At 42.0% G+C, this 26,725-nt stretch overlaps 3 protein-coding genes across 3 annotated transcripts; 2 read left to right on the top strand and 1 right to left on the bottom strand.

Annotated features, from left to right (window-relative positions):
- The first annotated feature begins 230 nt into the window (after positions 1–230).
- On the top strand, positions 231–3,150 carry atf4b (activating transcription factor 4b). Its single transcript, XM_062531575.1, has 3 exons — positions 231–405; positions 1,372–1,785; positions 1,882–3,150. The coding sequence occupies exons 2-3, from the start codon at positions 1,476–1,478 to the stop codon at positions 2,727–2,729; spliced, it is 1,158 nt and encodes a 385-aa protein (XP_062387559.1). The 5' UTR covers positions 231–405; positions 1,372–1,475; the 3' UTR covers positions 2,730–3,150.
- A 92-nt stretch (positions 3,151–3,242) lies between these two features.
- si:dkey-110g7.8 (GTPase IMAP family member 8) lies at positions 3,243–13,958 on the bottom strand. Its single transcript, XM_062531573.1, has 6 exons — positions 12,874–13,958; positions 8,943–9,317; positions 6,861–6,987; positions 6,523–6,764; positions 5,631–6,218; positions 3,243–5,329 (listed from the first exon to the last, which is right to left on the bottom strand). The coding sequence occupies exons 1-6, from the start codon at positions 12,902–12,904 to the stop codon at positions 5,265–5,267; spliced, it is 1,428 nt and encodes a 475-aa protein (XP_062387557.1). The 5' UTR covers positions 12,905–13,958; the 3' UTR covers positions 3,243–5,264.
- A 3,958-nt stretch (positions 13,959–17,916) lies between these two features.
- Positions 17,917–26,247, top strand: adsl (adenylosuccinate lyase). The gene is made up of 13 exons (XM_062531568.1): positions 17,917–18,166; positions 21,716–21,919; positions 22,138–22,182; positions 22,277–22,356; positions 22,631–22,802; positions 23,896–23,942; positions 24,217–24,307; positions 24,666–24,735; positions 24,903–25,050; positions 25,207–25,297; positions 25,425–25,514; positions 25,764–25,940; positions 26,089–26,247. The coding sequence occupies exons 1-13, from the start codon at positions 18,026–18,028 to the stop codon at positions 26,173–26,175; spliced, it is 1,443 nt and encodes a 480-aa protein (XP_062387552.1). The 5' UTR covers positions 17,917–18,025; the 3' UTR covers positions 26,176–26,247.
- Positions 26,248–26,725: the final 478 nt, after the last annotated feature.

The following is a 26,725-nucleotide window of genomic DNA, read 5'->3' as shown; positions in this document are numbered from 1 at the left end:
CTAGTTCTCAGATGTCATGATCAGATCAGCGTTTAAAATTCAGTTCCATTGACAAGTTTACCCGATCCTGAGAAGAGTTTGGACTTTACATATCATAAACTACAAATACATGTAGCAGAATGGTATAATTCTGGTTTTAGATGAGGGACTATGTGATGGACTTTGGCGGAGGTGTACAAAAAAGGTCTGGGTGTAAGGCGGTCATATAAATACAGAGTATCGACATGCGCTCATCGTTTTCCCATCTCTCTTCTCCAACACCTCAGTTATATTTTCTGGAAACCCGAGCGAAAACGCTCTGAAGCCACGATGGCCGCGTAATTGTTTGCAGCAGACAGACAGCAGCAAACAACGCAGTGCATAACGCAGTGCACTGATTTACAACAATATTTCTACAAAAATGGCGTAAGTACCAATAATTATAGTGATTCAAAGGCGTTGTTTTGTTTGCCAGTGGTTGTATATCAGAGGTCAGCTGTATTCAATGTAAAATTGCTGTTATATCACATTCTGAATTGTATTATATTCAGGTAAAATGAAAATGAATGGTAGTCCCAACAAGAAAGTAATCATCTTTAAATTGACGTTTTGAGGGCACTGGAGTTGGGCTCAGATGGGATTGCATAAGTGAATTACCTCAAATATAAACACATCCGCTTGACAATTGAATTGGCTACGTATATTGTTTCGTTTTATAGTATATTTTGAGGGGTGTTATGATGGATATGAACCTTTGGTTTCTCTAAATACTTACCAGACGAGCGTCGAAGTATACCGTCTGGCTTCATTAAAATGGCGACCTCATTCTTTTAACAAAGAATCTGGCTCGAGCTGGTCAACAAAATGGCGACAACCTCCGTTGTCTTTTCATAACTATGACAATTTTGGAAATAATGCAGAGTTTTCTCTTTTGATATAACGCTAGACAGGGTAGTTATTAAATGCTGCGTTAGGTTGCCATGTTTATTCGTTTAAACGACCATATCGCATGAGATTTTTCTCTTCTACACGATTTGGACAACATCCTACCATTTCCCGAGTTTGACACTTGACAGTCGTGTTAGTGGGTGGAGTCAAGTGTCTTTGGTGGAGTCACCGGTTGACATAATGTCCTTATTTGGAAAGGGCGGAAGTTTTGTATTAAATAGTAGTAAATTAAATATGAACAATTGTTATTAGTGCAGTAACACAACTGCTATGCAACTCCTTAAGTATACATTTTTAAACGTATATTATTATGACCCACTTAAAATATTTATCATAGCCTAGGCCTACTTTAAATCTTCATGTATGATACTAATGTTGGACATTATTTTGCTGTTGTTCTGTGGCAATATGAAATACTTACCAAATCTCAACCTTCTGTTGCAGGTCCTTTGTGACTTTCCCCAGCACTGCTGTAGCAGACAGCATAGAGAAAACATTCGACTTCCACCAGATCCGAGATCTCCTGATTCTGCGTGTGACCCACAGCCATGTCACTAATGAGCTCACAGTTTGGCCCAGACGATATGGAGGCCCTGTTTTGGGGGCCTTCGATTCTGACGGCTGACCCATTCGAGTCGCTACAGGACCCCGATGAAATGATGGCCTCCCGACCAGAGGAACCATCTTCGCCCCTCTCTTCTCTTTCTTCACCTTCCTCTCAGTTCTCTTCCCTCTCCCCTCCATCCTCCCCTTCTCCTCCATTGCCAGACGACAAAGTGGGCAGGGGCTTGTTGCCCCTCCCTTGGGTGGCTGCAGACCAGTTGAACCACACCCACTTGGGTTCAGGTGAAGCAAAAGGTAAATTGTTATATCTCCAGTAATAATCTTGTATTTTTTTGCCCCACGCATTAATTTTAAAATATTAATTATAAATGTTATATTCTGTATTTACAGAGGACGCCTTCTCCGGAATGGACTGGATGGCCGAGACGATGGATTTGAATGATTTTGATCTGGACTCATTCATCAGCTCCTGTGACCCAGAAAACTCTCCCAGCTCTCCCGAGGAGCTTGTCTCCTCCCTAGACTCCCTCGAAAGTCTCCCAGACCCCATCCTTGATGTTGCTGCTGTTCCAACTCTTGATGCCAGCACAATGCCTGATCTGGTCCCAGAGGTTCAGACAGAGCTAGAAATCAAAACGGAGCCCCCTTCTCCGATTCCATCCCCATCTCCGGAGCCCCTGCCCTCCCCAGCCTTCACCCTGGAGCTGGGCAGTGAGGTGGATGTCTCAGAAGTGGAGAAGCCTGCCCCAGTGGAGACGCCCCAGGTGTCCAGGATCGTGTTGTCCCTCTCCCCGACTCGTATCGTCTTGCTGCTGGCCCCTCCAAAACAGGAGGTGGGCATCATCCCAACTCCGTCCTGCGCTGTAGCTCTCCCCAACAGTGGCTCAGGCACGTCTTTGTCCCCAAAAGTCAACTCCAGCCGAACCCGTCCCTACCCCGCCAGGCCCAAATCCAGCCCAGAAACGGTGGCAGTTTCAGCAGCCCCCGGAGGGTCCAAACCCCGGTCCAGGGTTCTGGAGAAGAAGCAGCGGAAGATGGAGCAAAACAAGACTGCGGCAACAAGGTACCGCCTGAAGAAGCGTGCCGAACAGGACGTGCTGCAGACAGAGTGTGACCAGCTTGAAGAGAGGAACCAGGAGCTGGCTGAAAAATGTAATTCCATCACCAAGGAGATCCAGTATCTGAAGGAGCTTATGGAAGAGGTGCGGCTTGCCAAGCAACGGAAGGTCCTTGCCTAAGGAAATGGCAGCAAGTTGTAGTGTGGTGCGAAGTGTAGGAGTAGGATGGCAGACTGTTGGTAGAAACTAAAAGACTGGTAACAGAAAGGTTTCAAAGTGTCGATTCTGAGGAGGAATATGGGCAGTTGAGTAAGGTGTCCTAACGTCATGATGCATTGTTATTTTTATAGGCTTTGTGAAGATGTGCATCCCATACCCTAATGCATGTCAGTCTCAGCAGTGACCAGTATGCTCTTAGTAGTATTGTCTATAATCAGTATGAAAATGACTCTATCCAAGTATCTTGAGTCCCTACTTATTGTCTTGTCAAGTATTATTACGTATTGTATTGCATTTATTCACCTTCATGTATCCTGAAACTACTTTTGCTACATCTTGTACTGTTCAAATTAGTCCTGAATAAACTTATTTTAGTCTACTGTATCAGTGTACAGCCTCTTGTGTGATTAGTCCACTGTAATCTATTCTTTTATACATACATACATACATGCGCACACAGTTTGTTTCCACAATAATACCCAGTACAAATGTACAACTTTATTATGGCATTATAAATAATGCTCAGTAACTCAGGGTTCCATGATAGCCAAGCACACAGGCTGCTTTTCATTCAGTACATGGCAAATGCCCTCTAATGTCTAATCTCAGTTGGTATTGGTATGCTTTTTATTTACAAGTTATTCATTTGCTAACAACTTGAAAATAGAAGATGGACTGGGTTTTCTGACTACCACATCTTATCAGTCAACTTAATTGTGAAAGCAATAATAATTTTTTCCTTGTCAAATGGTTCATTTTGTTTGCTGAATGACTTCCCTCATAAAAAAAGACACAATGGTGTTTCTCTACATGTTGGATAATTAATGTGTATAATGCCATATATTTCCTCATGTAAATATACATTTTCTTCAACTCTAAAAGAGTTGTTACTAAACAGGAACACAACCATAATGTGAGTGCCTGAAGATACCAATACAATATTATTGCCACTGAAGCACAACACATTGCACTGGTACCCCAACTGCGATTAACAAATTAAGATACATGTTTATATTGTAACACATGATATACTCCATAACAGATGGGCTATGTAGCCTGTACACTGATGTTTTAAATTCCTGTTTCACAAGACACTTAAACAGCTTTACAAATGTTTATTTTTTTCTATGACAAAGCGTGTACCATCACTTGCTGTTTTAGGCATTGTTTATAGTCTGTTTACAGTATTTTGTTATTTAAAAATTAAATTTTATCATGGCTGTAATCACAAACCAGATAAAAGATTGTGAGTGTGGCATTTAATTTGTTAGCTTTTCATTCAGGGAAAGGACTCCACGTCCCAATTATACAAGACAAAACCTGTAAACAGTAATACGAATGTGCAAATGTTGCATCTACCCGAATATAGGCAGAAATATACAAAATCATAGCATGGCTAGCCTACTCCACAATAGAGCACGGATAATTATATCCCAAGTCCAACGGTTTGCTGGGCCTGGGAATAGCCAAGGATTGCCATATATCCTGGATGAGGAATCCTTTTGTAACCATTCTGGTCTAGGGGAGTGTGATCCGCTTACACTGTCACAATACTAACCAAACTGACAATCAGCAGGATATGGACAAATGTTTAAATCATGAATATAGCCCCCTGGCACTATTAACTGTACCAGCTGACACAAATACAAAACGTATGGACATGTATGAACCTGATAGAAATGAGTTCATGAGTTCCTGAAGAAAATTAGTGTAAAAACAAAAGCAGACCATATGCTAGGCTTGTGCAGTGTAAAACATCCATTGTTGAGGAGCCAGCTGTGCTCTCACAACTATTAAAAGGCATGACTTAGTCAAAATAATATTTTCAACAGTAACTTATAAACAGCTATAAATGCAGCTAAATATCTCAAACAGGCAAGGCATAATAAGTTCCAATTCATATCTTTTGAAAGTGCAAGGAGGCATAAAAGTGCTATCATGGCAGTCTAAAGCCTAGCTTACACTAACAAGATTTGGGAAAGATTCTTGAAAGATTGTAGTCTTTTAACTAATGCCCCTCATTCAAGCTTTACTCAAAAGACTACAATCTTTCAAGAATCTTTCCCAAATCTTGCCAGTGTAAGGTAGGCTTAAATACCACAAAAATGCAAGAGAAGCCAGTTAAATAAATGAATAAAGTAGGGGTTTGTGGCAGAGATGAGAAAGGTGAGGGTGAATAGTTCTGAGAAATATCTGGTTCTTCAGAGTTGTTTCTGTAAACGCAAGTATAATCACAGAGTGCAAGAGGAAGGCGTGCCGTGTTACAAGTGAATGAATGGCAATGATAGTAACTTGGAAACCTCAACTAGATTTGGACAGCATAACACAAATAATATACATCGAAAAGAAGAAATCAGAGGAACATGTGTCTCCAAAGGTGTACAAGTAAACCTGGATCATTATGTGACTAATTGTCAAAACTGCATTTAAACATACTGCCATGCACAACAGTTTGGTTGGAAAACCCCCATCTTAACATTGTGTGTATCCTGTTCTTCACTGGAGATTACATGTTGAGCATCCTGGAGACTCTGTCATTCTCGCGGAATCTTCACTGTGATCTGTGGGAAAAAAAGTTGTGCATTATGGTTAGTTATGGTTATGGTTGTAGTTATTTAGCAGACGCCTTTGTCCAAAAAGATTATGAGGGCAGTTCATCAAGGCGAGTGTGTGTGTGTGTGTGTGTGTGTGTGTGTGTGTGCGCGCGCACACGCATGTGTGTGTGTGTGCTTGTGTGTGTTATGTCTCAGCTGTCCACTTCTGATCCGTTAGCCCAAGATGCGTAAACCAGATGTAAACAGTAGAGTCTCTACAACTGCGAATAATAATATGACCATCAGTAAGAAGCCCTATATCACTTACCCTCTACGTATAGGTAAGGCTCTCTTGTATTTTGTGCAATGATCTCCTCTACTTTGTTGAGCAGTTCAGGGATTTGTCTGTGGCCTTCAGGGCTCTTGTTGTCCAGGACGTGGTAGTAATTCCCACAGGTCTCCAGCAGCCTGATCAACTCCTTCCCGCCCTTCTGGATGTGCTCCTCGATGGAGTAGCCGAGGCCTCTGAGCCAGTCGCCGCAGGTAAACAGCACCAGAGTGTACTGGGCCCACTCCTCGCCAAAGAACTTCTCCATGTGGTCCTCCAGAACGAATCTCTTCCGGGACGTGAGGGAGGACACGACGGGAATGACCAGGAGCAGGACGTGGGGACCCGGGCGGAGGAGCTCGCCGGCCCTCCGCGTCTCACGCTTCACCTGTTTGGGGGTTTGCTTCACGGACCACCAACCCCACCCCGGGGTGTCCACCAAGGTGACCCGACGCCCCGACACCTGAGATTGTCTCCTGAGGCTGACCTCGGTCTGCTTGCCCACGTCAAAGCCCTGGAAACCCAGGATGGTGTTCCCTGCCATGCTCTTCCCCGCACCCTTCCAGCCCAGTAGGATGATCCTGAGCTCTGAGACACATGAATGCGAGAGAGGAGAGGAGAGGAGAGGAGAGGAGAGGAGAGGAGAGGAGGAAAAGGACATCAGATGATAGGAGCTCTAAGGAAATACAAATGACTTTCTTTGCAGAGGCTCAGTAAACTGTAAATTGCTCCAAGACATCATTGGCTTACCACTAGATGGTACCATGCAAAGCTGCACTTCCAACAGAATAGTTTAAACTGACAACAATCATGCCTAAGCGACTACAATTGAGACCAATCGTAATATTTTGTAGGCTACATTTCAGTGAAATATTTATTTTGACCTCCCAACCTCTCGGGGGTGATACATTCATCCCCTCCTGGAGGTTCCATGACTCCGTCGCTCTCCTCTCTGCCTGTACCACCACATTCCACATCAGGTTGTTCTTGGTTCTGTAGTCACGCAGGAGGTCCCAGGAACGATCCACCTCCAGGAACCATCCTTGGTTCTGCTCAACCACCTCTTCCATCTTCAGTAGTAGTTCCTGAACCTGAGTCCTCTCATTTAGCTGAGTGTTGTCCAAGCTGTGGTACCTGTTGGAGACATATTTGTTAAAATAATAATAAAAAAAACTTGAGTCAGGAGGATTGAACATGAAATAGCCCAACAGTTTAGTTGCCCAACAGTACCTGTTACCACACCTCTCCACAAGGTTCTGAAGAGGCTTTCCTCCCTCGATGATGTGGCTTTCCAAGCATCCATCTGCACCAAGCCTATCAACACCTGTGAATAACACAATGGTGTACCTCCAGACACCTGTGAAGAGTATCAGTCACAACTTAGTTTCATGAACACTATTACTACACATTCATTGCAAGAGAGACAAGAAGAGAGGGAGGGACATGGCCAGGGGCGGAGTGGGACACTAAAATCCACCGGGAATATTCTGACCACACCGGCCCCCTACCCGCCGCCAGCCCACTGCCGGCCCAACCCACCCATGCCTTGAGCACGACCACCTTCCGTATATTATAAACACAAACAAAATGTTGGCTAAATGTAATATAGTCAATCTATGAAGGTCCAGGTCCAGACTTTCATGTTTCAGTTTTACGGGCATTTGCATGCAAAACATGCAATACACCATTTTTACACTAAATTTCTTGGTTGGGAAATGTATGTCCACATATACTGTAACATATACTGTAATCAAAAGTCAAAAGCATTTTACATCTCTACCTTGCCATCTCCTTGGGCCTGCTCCTCTCACTACTCCTGCACCTCCGCACCTTGCTCTTCTCCCTGGGCCCATTGTTCTTACTCTTCCTCATCCAGACATTAGGCTACAGTATTTGTCTTTTTATGTTTCTGTTTCCAAAAACATCACCTCCTCCTTTTACTGTGTAAGTATAATGTAAATGTAAAAAGTAACCCCTGCCACTGAGTCTAAGACAAACTGGAATCAGCTGTGGTTGGCCCAATTTACCCAACATCATCTATGTGCCAGTTATTCAATTGTTTGTTTATTATCAGCTGAGATATATTGTTTTTGAACTGATATCATTGCAGAAGGAGAGGTTACTGAGGGTTGGAATTGTTTTAACTATTGTGGGATGTCATGTGTTAACAGTAACATCTGTAAAATAATAGAAAAACGATCCATCATTTTGTTGTTTGTTAAGAAAATGTAAGCATTGTGGAAATGTGTTCACTGCCTGCATATTGTGCGAAAACGACATGAAATGTGTGAATGGTATGGCCGCAATGTGTTTAGAGTTTAGAAAACGTGACAACTGTTTGGACAAACGCTATGTCAGTCACTGAAAAAAACTGTAAGCCATTTATTCGTTTGAAATGTAGGCTACATGAGTTAACTAGCTTGTGATATTTTCCGTCTAGCAAGTAGCCTAACGTAGTTGAGCTTTGCGTCAATGATTTTCATTCTGTCAAATTTACCTGCACTCGTAATGGCCGTGGACTAGACTACGGGTAGCCTAAATCTGTTTTGAGCATTTATATGCATGCTCCTCCAGCAGTCGCTTCTTCTTAATTCTGCCTTTTTCAGCCCCCTCTTTCTCTTTCCTCTTCTTGCCTTCCATATTAATCAAGCAAACACCTAATCCGTTCACTATCAAAACGCTACTTTCACGAATAGTGTAGGCTAAGGGGCCATGCCATTAGAGGAGGGGCCGCTCATCTATCCCCCTACATTTCTGTAATAGACTGACCTAGCAAACGTATTTGCCATTCCCAGGAGGCTTTGCTGTTCTATTTTGAATTTATTTGTGACCAAAAGAGTTAAATAACACTTTTTAATAATATGAAGAATTAAATGAAGACACCCAAGGCTACACACAAATGCACTGATCGGAGAGAACTGAGATGAATAGGCCTGTAATTAATATGTAAGGTAACCATGACTAAGGTATATATCGCAACTGAATGGTTTAAATAGTGGTTGGTTTCCTCTAGAAAGCAATTAACGATGAGCGATTTCAGATGACGGAAACACTTCGGGAAATATCTTATGATAACAAATGTTCCAGCGGCCGCTCAGGCACGTTTTGGGCCAGTGTAAATGCAACATCAGGCCGGCCGGCCTGGCGGGAAATGTCCCGAATCTCCCGATTACCACTCCGCCCCTGGACATGGCTTAGAGGAACTTCAATGGGCGAGAATGTTTTAGTGAATGGATTCCTCATGTGAAAGAGGCATATTGTGACCCCCATGTGACTTATCAGAAATGTCTTTTCAAATCATATATTTTTTACCTCTTCCCATTCCCTCCAGATGAGTTTCCAGTGTTTTCCTGTGGTTCTCAGTGAGGGGTTGGGACACGGACAGCACCAAGAGAATGACATGAGGCCCCGGAGAGCAGAGCAGTACACCCGAGCTCAGGTTCCAGGTGTCAGTAGTGGACTCCTGCGGCTGACCACCATCCACTACTCCATCCTCACTCCAGCCTAACCCAGGCGTGTCCACCACAGTGACCATCTGCCCAAACACTTCCACTCGGAATGCGCCACTCTCTGATGTCACTTCCTCTGTTGGGAACACCTGCTTCCCCAGGATGGTGTTGCCTGCAGAGCTTTTCCCAGTCTGCAGCCCACCTATGAGCAAAATACGTCGCGAAGGCAAGGCAGGCTCTTCATAATACCAGAGAGAGAGATAGAGAGAAAGGGAAAGAGAGAGAGGGAGAGAGAGAGAGAGCTATATTACCACAACAGCTGACCTCCATGTATGTGTGCGTTATGATGCGTTTGACGCAGACTAAACAGACATGACAATGTAATGGCAGGGTGCAGGGCCGTCGCTAGGCGGGGGTAGCTTATGACAAGTATAGGGGCCCATGATTGAGGTGGGGCCCAGCAAAGTCCAAATATTGTGATGCTAAAAGACAAAATTTTGATTATAATAAAATGATTAAATGTACATTACAGTTTTGCAATTCCTTGGTGTCTAAAACATAGGCTATATGTTTGGAAACATTAATGCCCATTGGGCATGCCCCCCTCTCGATTATCGTAAATGGTTCATTCCGAAATCCACATTTCAGGCTAGAGGACGAGCTGACACACAGCTGACTGCGCAACAGAACGGCACAGCAGCATTCACCAGAGAGTGAAAATGCCCCACAAATCGGGCAGTCAAAAACGAAAAGAAAAAAAAGGGAGAGAGATAAATGAGGCAAAGGGTCGACAGTATGTGACCCAGTATTTCCTTAAAAAAAGGTGGGTATTTGTAGGCCTAGTAGTCTAAATGTTAGCCTGCTTATTCTAGCGAACTTTTGGGCAGGGGTAGGGTTGAATAGTTTTGTTTAGCCTATAAGGTAGGCTAGGGCGTTAGGTAGTCTAACGTTCTCGCCATGTTGCCAGAAAGAAACCTTCTTTTAATTTTGTAGGCCTATGTTTTAGGTAAAATATCAATCCAGTCAAATTTAAGCTATTATAGCCAGGCCAACTGACATGCCTCTTATCTGTGGAAATGGCTCGTTCTGAACGGTCAAAACTAAAAAAGCAGACCGCATCACACTCTCTTTCTTTGAGTTCGTTTTAAGACTATCCCGAATATAATGTTTTAACCCTATGAGCCCAACGGACGCAAAGTGCGTCAAAAAACGCACACATTTTCTTTGTTACATTGCTCCGCTATTATTATTAGTCACAGCGAGATGAAACTTATATTGCAGGAAAGAGCAGAACCGGGGCTTTCCAACGATACTAGACACTTGTCTGTACGATCAAGTATGAAAATAAAATAAAATGATGAAGTTAAATCAAAGTATATCATATTTACAGTCTATATTGCTCTGCGTTCACCGGCGCATCCAGAACTCTCGCTTAAATTACTCGCGGACCACGCATCGCACAGACATGACACGCATATCAAATGAAAGAGGAGAAGCAGAGCTTTGCATTGATACCAAATACATTGATCATTTCGTATGATAAAATCAGACGAAGTTACAAACAAATAATAATGTCATATAGCTTTGGCTACCTTTACTCTCGTTTGATTTCCTCGTGAAATCGCGATCAAAAAGATTTGGCACGCATGTCAGATGAAAGAGGAGAGCTAGAGCTATCCACAGATACCAAATACAACCTTCTAGGCAATAAAACAGACGAAGTGACAGCAAAATAATAACTTCATTTAGCTCCACTTACCTCGTGTTTTTGTGTGGAATAGCCTATGTTCATAATCCAATGTTATCATGTGTTTCTCTATGACAAGTCACGTTCATAACACGGTTTTGAGATCCTAACACACTCCTGTATGGTATCCAATTCAAGACTCATATTGCATCCAAATTTGTTTGACAAATAAACACTTTTTGCCTTTACTGTGTTCATTGCAATGCAGTAAAACAAATATTATAGAGAATCATCATCTGTGCACGTCATGTGTGCTACCGCAAACAAGTCATGTCAGATCAGCTAGTGTCACCAATATGGAAAGCAAAAAGTGCCAAAAAGTCATTTTTTCATCACTAAATAAAAATTGCCATTTATTTCTGGAAGGCACACACCACATATTTCTGTAAATTGCTCAGCCCCAAAGTATACCTCCACCATGGTTCTTATATTGCCGTGTTCAGGACAGTCAGGCCTACATAACCATGTAAGTTTTGTCGAGATGTGAGCTTGCTGTGGTGAGATACACATCAAAATGTAAGAATTTGTATAGTACGCTTTTCAACTTTTTATTATTTAAAAATCTAAATCAAATCAATGCAAGTATTTATACATGATATTGTGGCAGATCTGGATAGCCTAGACTGTGCTGAAAAAAACAATATGTAGCATGTGTGAATGGCACTTACAATGACCAGGATAAATGCTTCTAACTAGAGGTAGTGAAAATGCCCTTAAAACAGCTTAGGGCTCATAGTTAAGCAATAGCCTAGGCCTTTCTCATCTATAGACGGGCTAATAGTTATGTAGCTAGGCTACTAGAAACCCCCCATTTGCTGCTAAAATCCTCTCAACAGTAGCAAGTGTGTGTGGTCTCTTTCATTTTTGACACTATAGGTAGGTCTACTGTTTTTAAAAACGGCAGCAACTGTTGCCCAGTATTTTAGCTCAATGTGAAATGCAGTCAAACATACTTTGTCAAAATGATGCCTTGTTCAAACAGATTCAAGTGCACCAGCAACTTCTGCTGTCTCCCAACCCCCAACTCCAACATCCCCTGAATCACCCCCAGCGCCCCCACATGAAGATGAAGGTGAGCGGTAGGCATAATGTCTCAAAGAAGACAGGCACATAACATAAGGGGCAGGCATGAAAGATTATGCTACATTAAATTAAATTAAACCAGTCAAAATAACATGTTCAGCCTATACATAATAAATAACCTATAGGGCTAGTAGGCTATAGGCATAGGTATTAGCCTATTTCACTTGAATTACACAGCCTCCATCTTCATGACCAATGACACTTAGCCTACAGTAAGGAAAGTGTGCAGAAGCTAGCTTAAGGGAATGTTATTGAAAATCACGTTGTCTTTTGCATTTTTAATAAAATCAGCTTAAAATAAGAAATAAAAATGAACTCTTAGCCTTTATTATAGGAAATGCTCTCTTATGTATTTCACTTACACTACAGAGTGCAATTATGGGTTTCCAACTCATGAATATAATGTAAATAGGAAATGTTACCATGGTCTTCTATGTTGAGGAACCCAGTTTAAATTGCCCTACATTGGCATTGTAAAAATAAGTGAAAACTTGATTTTGTTTCATAAGTTAATTAAAGATAGTCAAATGTTTCATGAAATTGTGTTTTGCGTGACATATTTACTAGGCCTATTCACTCAAAATGAATGCTAATTCTATACAGTTATTTCTATACAGTTATTTCATTCCATTTGCTCAGTGTGCTCCATTGTAAAAGCCCTCTGAGCACTATATAAATACATGTCATTATTATTATTATTATTATTATTATTATCATCTCAACTGTCTTGTTACAAAATGTGAGTGATATAGTCAAAATACCATATGCACATGATTTTATGTAGGCTAAATCAATATTTTAAAACATCATCTGTGTAGGGGGGGCCCAACCAAGATTATTGTTATAGGGCCCCAAATTCCTAGCGACGGCCCTGGCAGGGTGTACAGGGTTGGCAACAGCAAGCAGTGGGGTTTGACTGGAATGAAGAATTCTAGCATGGGTGGTCTGCTGCACAGTGACTTACCAGTGCATCTCTCGGTGAAGTGACCGGCCATCTTGTCTCATCGGCCGGTGGCTTTATATCTCACCCCCTCCTTCGTTCTTGCTTTTCTCTGCTGTATCCTTGAGACCGATCTGGAGGCACACGCTCAGCTACAGTGCCAATCGCTTTATACTGCGTCTTTCACGTTCTCTTCCAAATGAGGGCTATCCTCTTTTTCATTTCTTCCCACCCAACGCAAGCATTTTACAATTATCATTCTCCGTTCATAGACTCCGATTCTCCGTTTTCTTTATTTAGACTGACCGTGACCAATTATATTAGCCTAAATTATGACCAAAATTATGACCAAAATTCACAGCATGAGCTAGTTGATGCGTCCTTAGTTGCGCAGCTATAGGCTACCGTCGAAGAGAGAAATGCTTTCGTTTTAACCTAACCTATCCTTTTCAGGATATCCTCAGCTTCTATATCAACATTTCGTATTATCTGAGCCGCATTTCCGAGAAGCTGGACCAAAACAATAGGCTGCTCAGGAAATTGGCGGATTCTTTCTTTCCACTATCTGCAAAAGTTATCGAGTGATCTTTCTTGGCTACATTAAAGGCTAATTAGGACGGGAAAAGTAGTTGGTAACTTAATGCAGACGATTGACCTTCTATCATATTGAGGGGGCTGGTAATATTGGGCAATCGCAATAAACCTTTAGCCTATGGGTTGAGCAATTTTGGGTGGGCTATAGCGAAGCGGTAACGGATCAAAAGAGTATAGCCAACAGTTTAAAGTATATATTATACTCAATAGTATTATTTTGTTTTTTATTTTGTTGAAGAAAATGGCTTCGTATTTTGTATCAAAAAATGTACTGGACTTAACTACCACATATTTTTGGTAACAGCCTACTTTTGGTGATGTGATGACATGCGTAATTTGTAGGTTGCGCACACAATATATAGGCTACAACTCCCTGTCATACCATCCTCAAGTTTCTTGAATACTTTGATCAGTTTCTTGATAACTTTAATTTAATCATCCAATCGGATGTGGTTTCCCTGTCATATTGCTCCTTCTGGGCATGCATTGAAGATGGCAGACCATGAAATGAGCAGGCAGGTCAGCGTATTGACCTGTTGAGTGAGGTTATGGCATGTCTTGTAGGTAGAGAAAAGATTTTGCTGTCAGTCCAGTTAATCAACAGAGTCAGTAATGAAGGAATAGATTAAAAAGTTTGCAAAGTGATATCATGCTCCCTATTTTTAGTTGGCCTACTTTCAAAATAGACAAATACAATATTTTATTTGGATATGTGACTGGTGTATTTTGCAGTTTAGGGTAAACCAACATAGGGTATTTGAGTATACAGGCAGCTTCAGTGCTACACTCTGGGAGCATCTTTAAAATCATTGACAGTACTCAGTGACCGAGAAACAGATTTATGTAAAAGAAATGGCATCATTTTTTTTTTTAAAAAGTATACTTCCAATGAGGGTTTTTGCACGACATTTTCACCAGACATTAACTCAGGAAATCCACACATATATAAAAAAAAATCCAAACATTAATGTCCATGATCATCAGTATGTGTAAAAAAGTGAAATGGCACAGGACAATAGGCCTGTACATGCCTGACATTTCTTAAATACTTCAAGATTCCAGGAGTCCCTCTTATCTTGTGAATCCTGATCTTAACTTCCAACACTGTTTTAAGTCTGGGCCTTGATTTCCTTTCTCTGAAACTAAATGAGAGTTTCCTTTGCCGAATGCTTTGGATCATTGTCCTGCGGGAATGTTTATGTCTCATCCTAAACAGCACGAGCACTTCGAACCAGGATGAGCGAGCACAGGAGCACCATCAGAACTGGGGATGAGCGCAGTCCTGTAGCCGCTCATTTTAAACTAGCTGGACATAATGTCAGCGCCCTTAGATACATCGGGGTGGAGCAAGTCAGAAAACCTCCTAGAGGGGGTGATCAAGACAAAATTCTTCTTCAACGGGAAACCTTCTGGATTCATTTCCTTAACACAATGTCTCCCAATGGTCTTAATGAGGAATTTGACATTAAACCATTCCTGTAGGATTTGTATGCACTGTGTGATGTAATGTTTCTTTCTCTCTTCTTAATTTGTTTGGGGCTTTTTGGACATTTGGGACAGTCCTTCTCTAAAAATTGTATTTTCTAAAAATTTAATTTTTTTCATTTGTTTCTTCTTTGGTTTTTTTCATTTTATTCTTTATTATTATGTAATTAATTATACCTTTATGCAATGCTATCTACCCCTCAAGGCTGTAAGCCCTTTCTGACAAATCTGTTTATACTGGATACTTGTAACTCTGATTGAGTGATTAGTGGGGCTACCAGGCCTAGTGAAACAGGGAGGAAACATTGTGGGTCAGGTGATTGTTGGACCTTTATATGACCCTTTCACAAATGTGTTCACCATTTGCCTGATGAAGACCCAGTAGGGTCGAAACGTTGCATTTTTTTCATTAAACCGGGAGCAATTATCAGTGTTGCGGACATTACCTTTTTCTTCCATATTACTCTACATTTGTCCTGCACCTGCAAGGTGGGATGTGCACACAGCTACTCTCCTTGTATGTCTCATCCTAATCATCCTGGTGGATGGCAAGATTCTCCCGGAACAAAATTACTCCATCATTCCTTCAACTGTATGAGGTCTGCTAGTGCCATGAGGTGAAAAACAGCCACACATCATCATGCCTCTGCCTCCAAACCTCTCTGTTGGTATGGTATTTTTAGGGTGGTGCACAGATTGCTCCTCCAAATATGGTGTGTATGACATCCAGAATACATTTTCTCAGTAGCAGCTATTTCATATAGGCTTGTCCAAATGTTGTGTAGCAAACTTTCAATGAGCTTCGACATGTTTTTCTTAAGTCATGCAGGATGAGTATGGATGACTATCTTTCTGACCTCGTGGTCTGAAATCGTGTGAGAAGATCCTGTGCATGGCCGGTTGATGATGCAGTGATGTTCTTTCCACTTGCAGATAATGGCTCCAAGCTTACTGGATGATTCTGAAGTTTTGAAATCATCTGTAACCAGTTCCATTGACATGTTTTGCAACAGGTTGCAAAGGTCTTGAGAGCTATTTGTTTACCCATAATGAAATGTTGTGTGACACCTGTAATGAAAAACCTTGTTATAGCCCATGTACTAACCCAGTTTATATTTGTGCAGAGAGGAGGGATAATTACTCTACAGTAGATTCCAGCTTGTTCCTTGCCATCCCTTGCCTGTGTGTGCTTTTTCTTAACGTGTTCAATATTATTTTATTTCCTGTGCCATTCCCATTTTTTACTCATAGCTCTCCTTTTGGACATTTTTTGGATATTTTGAATTTTTTTATATGTGTGGATTCTAAATATCTGGTGGAAATTTCATATCAATAGCCTCACTGGACGTACATTACTTGCTGAAAGAAAAAAAAAAGGTTGACGTGTTCAATACTTTTCCCCGCTGTATATAACAGCTTGTACCAGCTAGCTTTCATATACTCAACTCCAACTCATCTACATCCAAGCTGGTTTTGAGGCTGCACACTGCAACAGATAGCCTGGTTAGCGCCTACCACTTCTCAAATGAGACGTGGTCTGGCAACCAGACGTTCATTTTCTCGTATTTGAAAAAAATACCCAGATCCGTGCATTGGTCGCCATGGATGTCTATCAAATGTGTCTGTGCAGCTCATTATCTTCTTGCTCCCCCCCCCCCCCCCCCCCCCCCCTGCCCAAGGCAGGATGGGAACACCCATGCAGGCTATCACAGATGCACAACTGAAAAAGAACATTTTTGAGCTTACTTGGGCTGCTTGAGCTGGCCCTGGCAATAAAGTGGTCAAATTGGACCAAAATTGGACCAAAATAAACACATCAGGGTATAGGGCTTCATAAGTGCTCAACATTTTACAACAGTGAGGATGAATTCATAAAAAGTTTCAAAGTCCGAAGTGCAATCTTAATTTCACACCTTTCATATGCAGAATTCAGCTCAAAGTGGTTACATTTGGAACATAGGCCTACAACACGATAATAAAAAGAATCAGTCAATTCTCTTTGTTGCTGTGGCCGCTTATCTCATCAGCAACATATAATAAATATAGAAAAGAACATAACTCAACACACTCAATGCCACAATGTTTTGGCTTAGGCTAGCCCACCATTGCCCCTGCCTTGAGCCAGTCCTACATTTGACAGCAGAGCTGGACATGTGACCACTGCAAGACCCAACACGTAGGGTGCCTCTCAACATGCCTCCTTGATCCTCGATGCTCGAGGGGTGTTCCCACTGATCTATAACTAACACTGGATAGACTATCCCATTGTTTCCCCCCATCATTCTTTATGTAGATCAGTGAGGATCGAGGCATCGAGGAGCGAGGGAGGACGTATAAACGCTGCATGAGAGGCACCTTGTCTGATAAGGGTATGTGAATTTAGACGTTTGAAGTTTAGAAGTTTGAAGATGTTTAAGTTAGGCTACCATTTGAGGGGATACATCTATAGGCTATTTTTTTTTAGTTTTGGCAAGGTAGCCTATAGGCTACTACAAAGTTAGAATAAGTCATAGCATAATGGCAGCTTTTTATGTTTTATACCCTAGCCTATTAGAATTAAATGTTATTCCTGAAATGCTGTATTTTCGAGAATGTAGGCTAGGCTACTCGTATTTGTTGAAAGCCCATATGTGTTTCAGAACATTTATTAAGCCTACTTTCCATATAGGCTAGGTTAATTCATAGGCCTGATTATGAATCCTCATAAAAATAAATAAAAAAAAACAGGAACTGGAAACATTATATGCTAGTGTTTGTAGGCTAATGCAACTAAGTGAAGATTTGTGGTAGTACTTAAAAGCAAAGATAAAGTTACAAAACGGTCCTAAAATACCTTAATTTTGGTCCAGTGTGGTAGCATTGAAACCATAGACAGTAAAAGATATTGAAACTGGGAGAAATGACCTTCTGCCGTTGAGTGATATTTTAGACGCAAAAATCCCTTATGTCGTAATACACTTGAACTGTCGTAATCACATGTCCATGTGAGGACTGGAAGTTCAACCTGCCTGATGAGAGCAGAGTAGCAGGAGGCTCGGGCTGGAGTGCGTGTTGTGTTCACAATTGTTGACGGCTTACATCGTTTAACTTCGCAGTCATGGACACAGACGAGTTTATGAAATACCGGTCGCCCCTGGTGTCACGATATGCCAGTAAGGAGATGGCTTATAACTTCAGTGACAGGAAGAAATTCACTACCTGGAGGAAGCTCTGGATCTACCTCGCCAAAGCTGAAAAGGTGATAGCCTACATTTGCCCTTATGCTTGATGTTGAATGCTTTTATGAGCTCGTCGAAACCTTGTCTAGTAGCCTAAGCTGCGACCATCATCTTATTTGCGCCATATAGCCTACATTTAGGCTAATTGGGAGATGCATTCTGCGATCAATGGGGAAAGTGTCCGAAGTTTTCGACCTTGGAACAAATCATCTCAAGTTCCCATCTTCTAAAAATAGTTTAAAGGAGGTCCTTTTTGCACGAGTATCATTATCGTTGTGCATTGCAACACAGTGCGAATACAGCAGGCTAATACTATGTAGCAGTTTCCTCACAATCATGGACAGCATGTGAGGATAAAGGATACAATGTTACGTTTCGCTGGCGTATCCACCAACAGTAGCAAATCATGTTGGGGCAGGCTTTGCGTCGACATGCTCAGGTACGCCTGTATCTGAGCTGTGTCTGCTACCTTTTCGATTTTCTGTGCAATTACAAAGAACCCAAAGATTGCATCTTGTCATCACTACCATTGACTGTGTGATCATGCAGGTCCTGCGGACATGCAGAGATACAATTGGCAAAGTTCAGCCAGGTGAAAGTTCTTTCACATTTATGTTAATTTATCTTATCAGGAATACACATGACTGTCATTGATTAAATGAATGAACAAACCTAAGTAAAGCCACGTGTTTTGCCGTTCATGAACACACTGAATAGACTACTCAAGGGGGAATAATTAGTGTGGGTCCATCAGTCACATGCTCATCCTCACCCTGCCTTTTAGTAGAGGGGGATGTAGAATTGGCTACACTACAGCCTACTGTCCTGCATATGAGCTGAGATGCACAGATTGATGTCATCAAAGGTCACCCTTCTTATCAGCATACCTTTGATGCTCACAATGTGTGAGAGTGCGAATTTGTAGTTGTTGATCTGTATTATATGTGGCTGTTTTAGAGAGAAAGAGACACGTGACTATATGATATGCTGTGTGCAGCTCTCTGTATTTCTGTTTTAAAATAGTGAGACTAAATGTCAGGGTAATTTGAGAGTGACCCTAGGGAAGTGACCTTTACCCTTTGGAAATATGCCCCTTGGCAGGAACAAATTAACCCTTGTTAGAACTAAATAAATGGCCATCAGTTAAAACCCAGACAATCCTTCTGAGTATTACTGTAGGCCTAGGCCTAGAGCAGAGGTTCTTTTTGGGGGCTAAGGTCAAACCAAAATGCCAAGGCACATAGACGTATTGATACTAATTATGATTAGTCATACATGTTATTATAGGCTATAACAGCTGAGTGTTCAATCTCACACGGCCATATTCCCCATAAGTAGTACTGTGGTGACGTGCTCATGAAGTCAAACAGAGAATGGTAGCCTTAAGACCAGACGAAGAAAAGTTGTCAATCTCTGACTGTACATCTCCACGGAATTATTATTAATTAGAGCAGTGTTTTTGTCTTGGATTCCACGGCACACGTCAATTTGTCTCTTGCCACGCTCGTTGAGATCCATTGACCTACTCTGCACCGCTAAATGTCAGTGTTAGGCTTTGTGAGAAGAAGAAATCAATGTAGCCTATGTTATGGCAACCTGCTGTCATTTGTCTTCAAGGAGTTTGAGTTTAGTTGATTTTATGTCTGCAGGAATAATGCACACATATCAACCATCATGTTCAGTTATTAATGGCAATGCCTTTGACTATTCAATTACTATTTTGCGTTTAATAATAGTGTATAGTAGGATACAGTTGTTTTTTGTCAATGGTGTGAGTTTTCAATCATGAATCTAAACACATCAATATGTTAAATGAATAGGCCTAGACCTCCTGGCATTTCTGTATTTTAGCTGATTGGGTTTGGTGGAAATATATGCTTTCATTCAATGTTATTAAGTATGCTTTCATTCAATGTTATTTCATATGCTTTCATTCAATATGTTTACCTTTTGGTTTGAAAATGAGTCATTGATAGGAACTGAAATCAATCAACAGAACTGAAATCAACATTTTTAGAATACCAAACCTTGATCATACTGTATGAAAGGTTGGGCTTGTTTGTGTTTACGTATAGTCTTGCTATCTCTTTGTGCAATTGTATTGTGCTTGCTTATCACAGAATTGTTTCTTCATAAAAAAAAAAACTACAATTACAAGTCTTTGGAATGTGTTCACAACTCTCTTCGTTGTTGATTATCAGCATTAGGTCAAATAAAAGTAAAATAAATAACCCATGAGAAATATTATCTCTCACCTTATGTCCTTACTGTCTCTGTCAGTGTTGTCAGTGTCTTTCACTTGGTGGAAAAATCCTAGTAGAATTTAAGAATGTGATTATTAAGAATTGAAAACAGTTTCATTTGAAGATCCAAAAGAGAGACTTGAAGCGTTTGGTTGGCTAATCTCCTAAACGGCGCCCTTTGATGAGTAAATATAATTATGTTCACATTGTGCTATCATGCACTCATGTGACCACTCCCACTTACTGTACCTCTGACGTTATTTCACAGCTGTTTGTTTTTATCCATCCTGTTTCTGCCTTCCCAGGGTTTGAACTGTTTCTCGAAAATGAGATGAATCAGATTCTTGGGAAACCCTTTGAAATTGTTGTTTTATTGTTTGTTTGTTTTTGGCCCAAGTAATATATCCATATCATCAAATATAGGTTCCCAAATCCAAAACTGACAGGTGTTTTATAGTAGTTGTAATGTTAGGCAAAGTAACACAGTTTATGTCCATCAACACAGTTTGCGATGATCAATTCTGCTGTGTGTAACATCTGCTGCAGCGATAATTCTGAAATGCCAAAGTGGAATGCCTGTGACTTGGCTTCTGAAAATCTAGGCAAACCTTATATAACCAATATTTTACATAAATCCATTATAAAAAACAACATCAGCTAAAGTAAACCATTGAATGATTCCTAGACCATTCTGTTACACATAATCCATTCGGTGGCTATTGAGATTTGTAAGCGGCTGCAAACAGAAAAAATCACTTGAAGTTAACCAAATAGGCTAGCCTACTTCTTTATTATGGCAGGACAGGCATATTTCTCTTGGTAGTAGGTCCTAACCTTGTGTGAGTGTGGTGTCAGCTTGGCAGGAGAGCGGTCAGCAGTGCTGGCACTTCCTGCCCTGTGCTCCCCGTAGTCTTTGTCTGTTTCACGTTCAAGTTTTTCATTTGTAAAGTCCTGAAGAATATTGGTGGCATCCAGTATAGTATTGTCTCTTTGTCTCAGCCAAAATATATGGCTGAGACAGGATGCTCAATGTAAGCAGACAGGCCTTCTTACAAAATGGTGCCACTTCCCCAAGAAATAAATGGTCCACCCTCCATATTCATGGGTTTCATCAGGTCCCTCTCCACACTCCACAGGTGTATTAATCAAGCACAATGTGACCTGCGTTCATAATCTAGATTCTAGATGCTTGATTTTAAACACCTGTGGAAACTGGAAAGGGACCTAATGAAAACCAATCCTTAGCTCTCTTTACATACCCTTTCTTATCCTCCTCCCCTCATTGTTCATTCTCTCCTCCCTCTCTCTCTCCTTCTTTTCTTGTAGGCTTTGGGCCTGCCCATCACAGATGCCCAGGTGGCAGAGATGGAGAGCCACGCAAACGACATTGACTTCGCCATGGCGGCGGAGGAGGAGAAGAAGCTCCGTCACGACGTCATGGCTCACGTGCACACCTTCGCCCACTGCTGCCCAGCCGCTGCTCCCATCATCCACCTGGGCGCCACCTCCTGCTACGTCGGGGACAACACGGTCAGTGACAGAATCACACCTGAGTCTGAACTCAGAATCACACCTGAGTTTGAACTCCATGAATAGAACTATCGGATAACTCGGGAATAGAACTATTGGAGAACTTGGGAACAGTACAGTGACGGGTTAGAGCGGTTAGAGGACAAAGCAAGCCAGGAAACATGAATGAATGAATATGAATGAATTTTGTTCTGTTTTGTATACTTTTTTTCTCGTAGGACCTCATTATGCTTAGGGATGGCTTTGACATCCTCCTCCCCAAGGTAAGCGCATCTGTCACTAGCTGCCAGCTGTTTTCTGATTGCCGTACAGTTGTTTGTTGTTTACCTAACATTATCTCCCATCTCCATTTATCAGCTGGCTCGTGTTATTGATCGACTTGGCAACTTTGCAGAGAAGTATGCCCATCTACCCACCCTGGGCTTCACCCATTACCAGTAAGTATTTTTTTTTATAAAGGCCTGCTATAGGGATATGTTTTTCCCTGTGCTATTTTATCGCTTCTCTTTCTCTCTCTCTCTCTCTCTCTCTTTCTCTCTCTCTCTTTTTCTTTTTCTTTCTCTCTCTCTCTCTCAATATGCTATTCTGCAACATGCTCAGGTCTGTTTCCTTTTACAGTACGCTTTACTTCTTGTGTGTTTTGTGTGTCTTGTGCCTCTTTATGGGTCTACTTCTCATATCATCCCTCTCTTTCTTCTCTTTCTCCTCCAGGCCGGCCCAGCTGACCACGGTGGGTAAGCGAGCGTGCCTCTGGCTGCAGGATCTCACCATGGACATGCGGAACCTTCAGCGCGCCCGCGACGACATTCGTTTCCGGGGGGTCAAAGGCACCACGGGCACCCAGGCCAGCTTCCTCCAGCTCTTTCAGGGGGACCATGACAAGGTGAGGATTTTTGTTGATTGAATATTGTTACTCTTGCACATACACTATATTGCCAAAGGTATTTGCTCACCTGCCTTGAGTCACATATGAACTTTAGTCACATCCCATTCTTAATCCATAGGGTTTAATATGACGTTGGTCCACCCTTTGCAGCTATAACAGCTTCAACTCTTCTGGGAAGGCTTTCCACAAGGTTATGGAGTGTGTTTATGGGAATTTTTGACCATTCTTTCAGAAGTGCATTTGTGAGGTCACACACTGATGTTGGACGAGGAGACTGGCTTTCAGTCTCCGACCTATTTCCTCCCAAAGGTGTTCTATTGGGTTTAGGTCAGGACTGTGAAGTCACACACTGATGTTGGACGAGGAGACTGGCTCTCAGTCTCTGCTCTAATTCATCCCAAAGGTGTTCTATTGGAATCGAGGTCAGGACTCTGCAGGCCAGTCAAGTTCCTCCACACCAAACTCTGTCATCCTTGTCTTTATGGACCTGGCTTTGTGCACTGGTGCACAGTCATGTTGGAACAGGAAGGGGCCACCCCCAAGCTGGGCTCGGCCCCTTAGGTCCAGTGAAAGGAACTAAGGACAATTCCATGCTCCCAACTTCGTAGAAACAGTACAGAATATCCCCTTCCTTTTCCAATATGACATCACAAGACATGAAAGACAGAGTTTGGTATGGAGGAACTTGACTGGCCTGCAGAGTCCTGACCTCTATCCAATAGAACACCTTTGGGATGAATTAGAGCAGACACAGAGAGCCAGTCTCCTTGTCCAACATCAGTGTGTGACTTCACAAATTAGCTTCTGAGAGAATGGTCAGAAATTCCCATAAACACACTCCTAAACCTTGTGGAAGGCCTTGCCAGAAGAGTTGAAGTTACAAGTGCAAAGGATGGGCCAATTAAACCCTATGGATTAAGAATGGGATGTGACTGAAGTTCACATGTGAGTCAATGCAGGTGAGCAAATACTTTTGGCAATATAGTGTATGCATATTACATCTAGCAAGTGCGTACATGTAAATGCCCTTTTACTTTTACACTGGCCTGTTTACGAAGCAAATACATGTTATCTAAAATTCTATTTTTAGGTAGAGGATCTGGACAGAATGGTTACAGAAATGGCTGGCTTTAAAAAGTAAGTATTTGTAGAACAATAACAAAAATGACCTCTAGCTGAGTTTTTTTTAATACTGTATATTCATCAGCAGTCTCACAATTGTATATTAGACCAACACATTGATTTATTTTATATAGTCAATATTCCATTATGGAAGACACACCGATGTGCCATAATTCTAAAGATATTCTAGAATCAGCCATAACCGCATTGCCTACATAAAAAATCAGGCATATCCACTTTCTTCTGATAACATGAAATTATGTCATCTAATGTGTGTGTCTTGGTGCAGGGCCTACCTGGTGACTGGGCAGACCTACAGCCGTAAGGTGGACATCGACTCTGTTGTAGTGCTGGCCAGTCTGGGGGCTTCTGTTCACAAGGTAAGCTGGACATACTCGTTGTGGCATCCCAGAGGTCTTGCAGTTCATCTGTTCAATCACAGGATGGCAGTGAAGAGCTTTTTTTGTAGTAGAGAGCAGTTTGTTAGACTCAGACATTCACCGTGAGGAAACCAGGCAGTTTTGTGGAGTTTACCAACGGATACAAGAGGACTTAATTTCTTCCTCTTTAAATAAGATCAAAACGTTGAATATGGCTCTGAAACTACAGTGAGAATTATCATCACAACTACAGGGATTGTTATAATGCCTGTGTTATAGTGCAAAACTTTCAAGTAGATATTTGTTTTGTATTGTAAACAATGATTTTGCTCTGATGATGCTTCTTTGGCCTCCATAGATTTGCACTGACATTCGTCTGCTGGCTAACCTGAAAGAGATCGAGGAGCCTTTTGAGAAGGAGCAGATTGGTGAGGTTCATTGCTGTGATGTCAGATCATGGCATTTCTAAAAACAACTCTACTTCTGTTCAATGCATTTCTTACCATCCTCTCTTCTCTGTTTTTGTCTGTCTGTCTGTCTGTCTGTCTTTTACTCACTCACTCACTCACTCACTCACTCATTCGGTCTCTGTCAGGCTCCAGTGCAATGCCGTACAAGAGGAACCCAATGCGTGCTGAGCGTTGCTGTAGCTTGGCCCGCCACCTGATGGCGCTAGTGTCTGACCCTCTGCAGACCTGTGCTGTTCAGTGGCTGGAAAGAACACTGGACGACAGTGCCAACAGGTACATAGACACACACACACACACAGACACAGACACAACATTAACTGGCACACACATATTAATGCATACTTGCTTACTCTTGTACACACAAATATGCACAAACAACCTTCTTTTTAGGAGTACTGAGTGACGTTCTGACGTTCCCCTCTGTCTCAGGCGCATCTCACTGCCCGAGTCCTTCCTCACGGCAGACATCATCCTCAGCACCCTTCAGAACATCACTGAGGGACTGGTGGTCTATCCTAAGGTACAGACATAATATCACCCAAACAGTTGCGAGTTTATTTGAAAAGTGGCGTGAATATATTCCGATCTGAGCTGAGCATTGTTTTAAATGGTCTTTCTTCTTTCCCGCCTCTCCCTGTCTTTGTTAGGTGATCGAGAGACACATTCGTCATGAGCTGCCCTTCATGGCCACAGAGAACATCATCATGGCCATCGTGAAGGCCGGTGGAAACAGACAGGTACGGAGGAGTTGAGCTGATGGCACAGCTTGAAACACATACAAACCCACACACACATACTGGCACACACACTCTGCTTCGTGCACTGCACACACATACATACACCACTTAGCATCTTTCTGTGTGTGCTTCTCGTCATACCAGACTACATGTTTTGATCCTAGTGTAAGACTTGTCTTTTGATTCTTTCTCTCCTTTCTCTCTCTCTCTCTCACACACACACACACACACACACACACACACACACAGGATTGCCATGAGAAGATCCGTGTGCTGTCGCAGCAGGCTGCAGCAGTGGTAAAACAGGAAGGGGGTGACAATGACCTGTTGGCTCGGGTCAACGCTGACCCCTACTTCGCCCCAATTCTTGGCCAGCTGGACGCCCTGTTGGACCCCAAGACCTTCATTGGCCGTGCACCCCAACAGGTGTGGACGGACACACACACACACACACACACACACACACACGCACACACACACATACATGCACACAAGGACATGTGGCTACATGCTCATACAATCAAATGTCTACAACACACATGGATGCAAATATTTCTCTCTCTATTCCTTCCAGGTTACCAGATTCCTGGCGGAGGAAGTGCACCCCATTCTTGAACCATACAAGAGCAAGATGGACGTAAAGATTGAGTTGGAGCTTTGAAGACGGTCACGTACAGTACACACATGTAAACAAACGTATGATCAAACCTCAACCATTAAATGCTGAAACCAACCTCCCATGATTTGTCTTGAGTTATTGTTGTGAACTATTGTGTAAGGCTTCACTAGTCTTGGTCAGCCACATAACCAGCCATGTGTGTAATGGTGCTGGCTGTATTGAAGATGATAAAGAGAGGATGAATCATTGAACCGTCATGACATTTACTCCTCCCTATTTTATGGCAAGGCTAATATCCGTGACTGATTAGTCAACAGTCCGTTTTTAGAGGTGTTCAAAGAAGGTGAGTGCCCCTTTTATATCAATCATTGCAGCTAAAGACTACTGTCTTTCTGTGTCATATGTAATCTGGTCTGTGTCTGTGCGGTTATGTGTTGGGGGTGGTTGTCCTCTGAATGTTAATGTCAGGCACAAAGTTCACTCCAAATGAGGGGGAAGTTGTGAAAAGTTAACTTCTTTGAATAGATGTTTCAAAGAAAGGTTTCTCATTAGTTTCTCTTGAGTTTTTGGGACAATACAACATATTTTAAAA

The sequence above is a fragment of the Sardina pilchardus genome, chromosome 3, assembly GCF_963854185.1.
Source record: "Sardina pilchardus chromosome 3, fSarPil1.1, whole genome shotgun sequence".
In the NCBI taxonomy this organism is placed as follows: domain Eukaryota; kingdom Metazoa; phylum Chordata; class Actinopteri; order Clupeiformes; family Clupeidae; genus Sardina; species Sardina pilchardus.
Note: the sequence above shows the minus strand (reverse complement) of the source record. Positions and strands in the feature narration are given on the sequence as shown.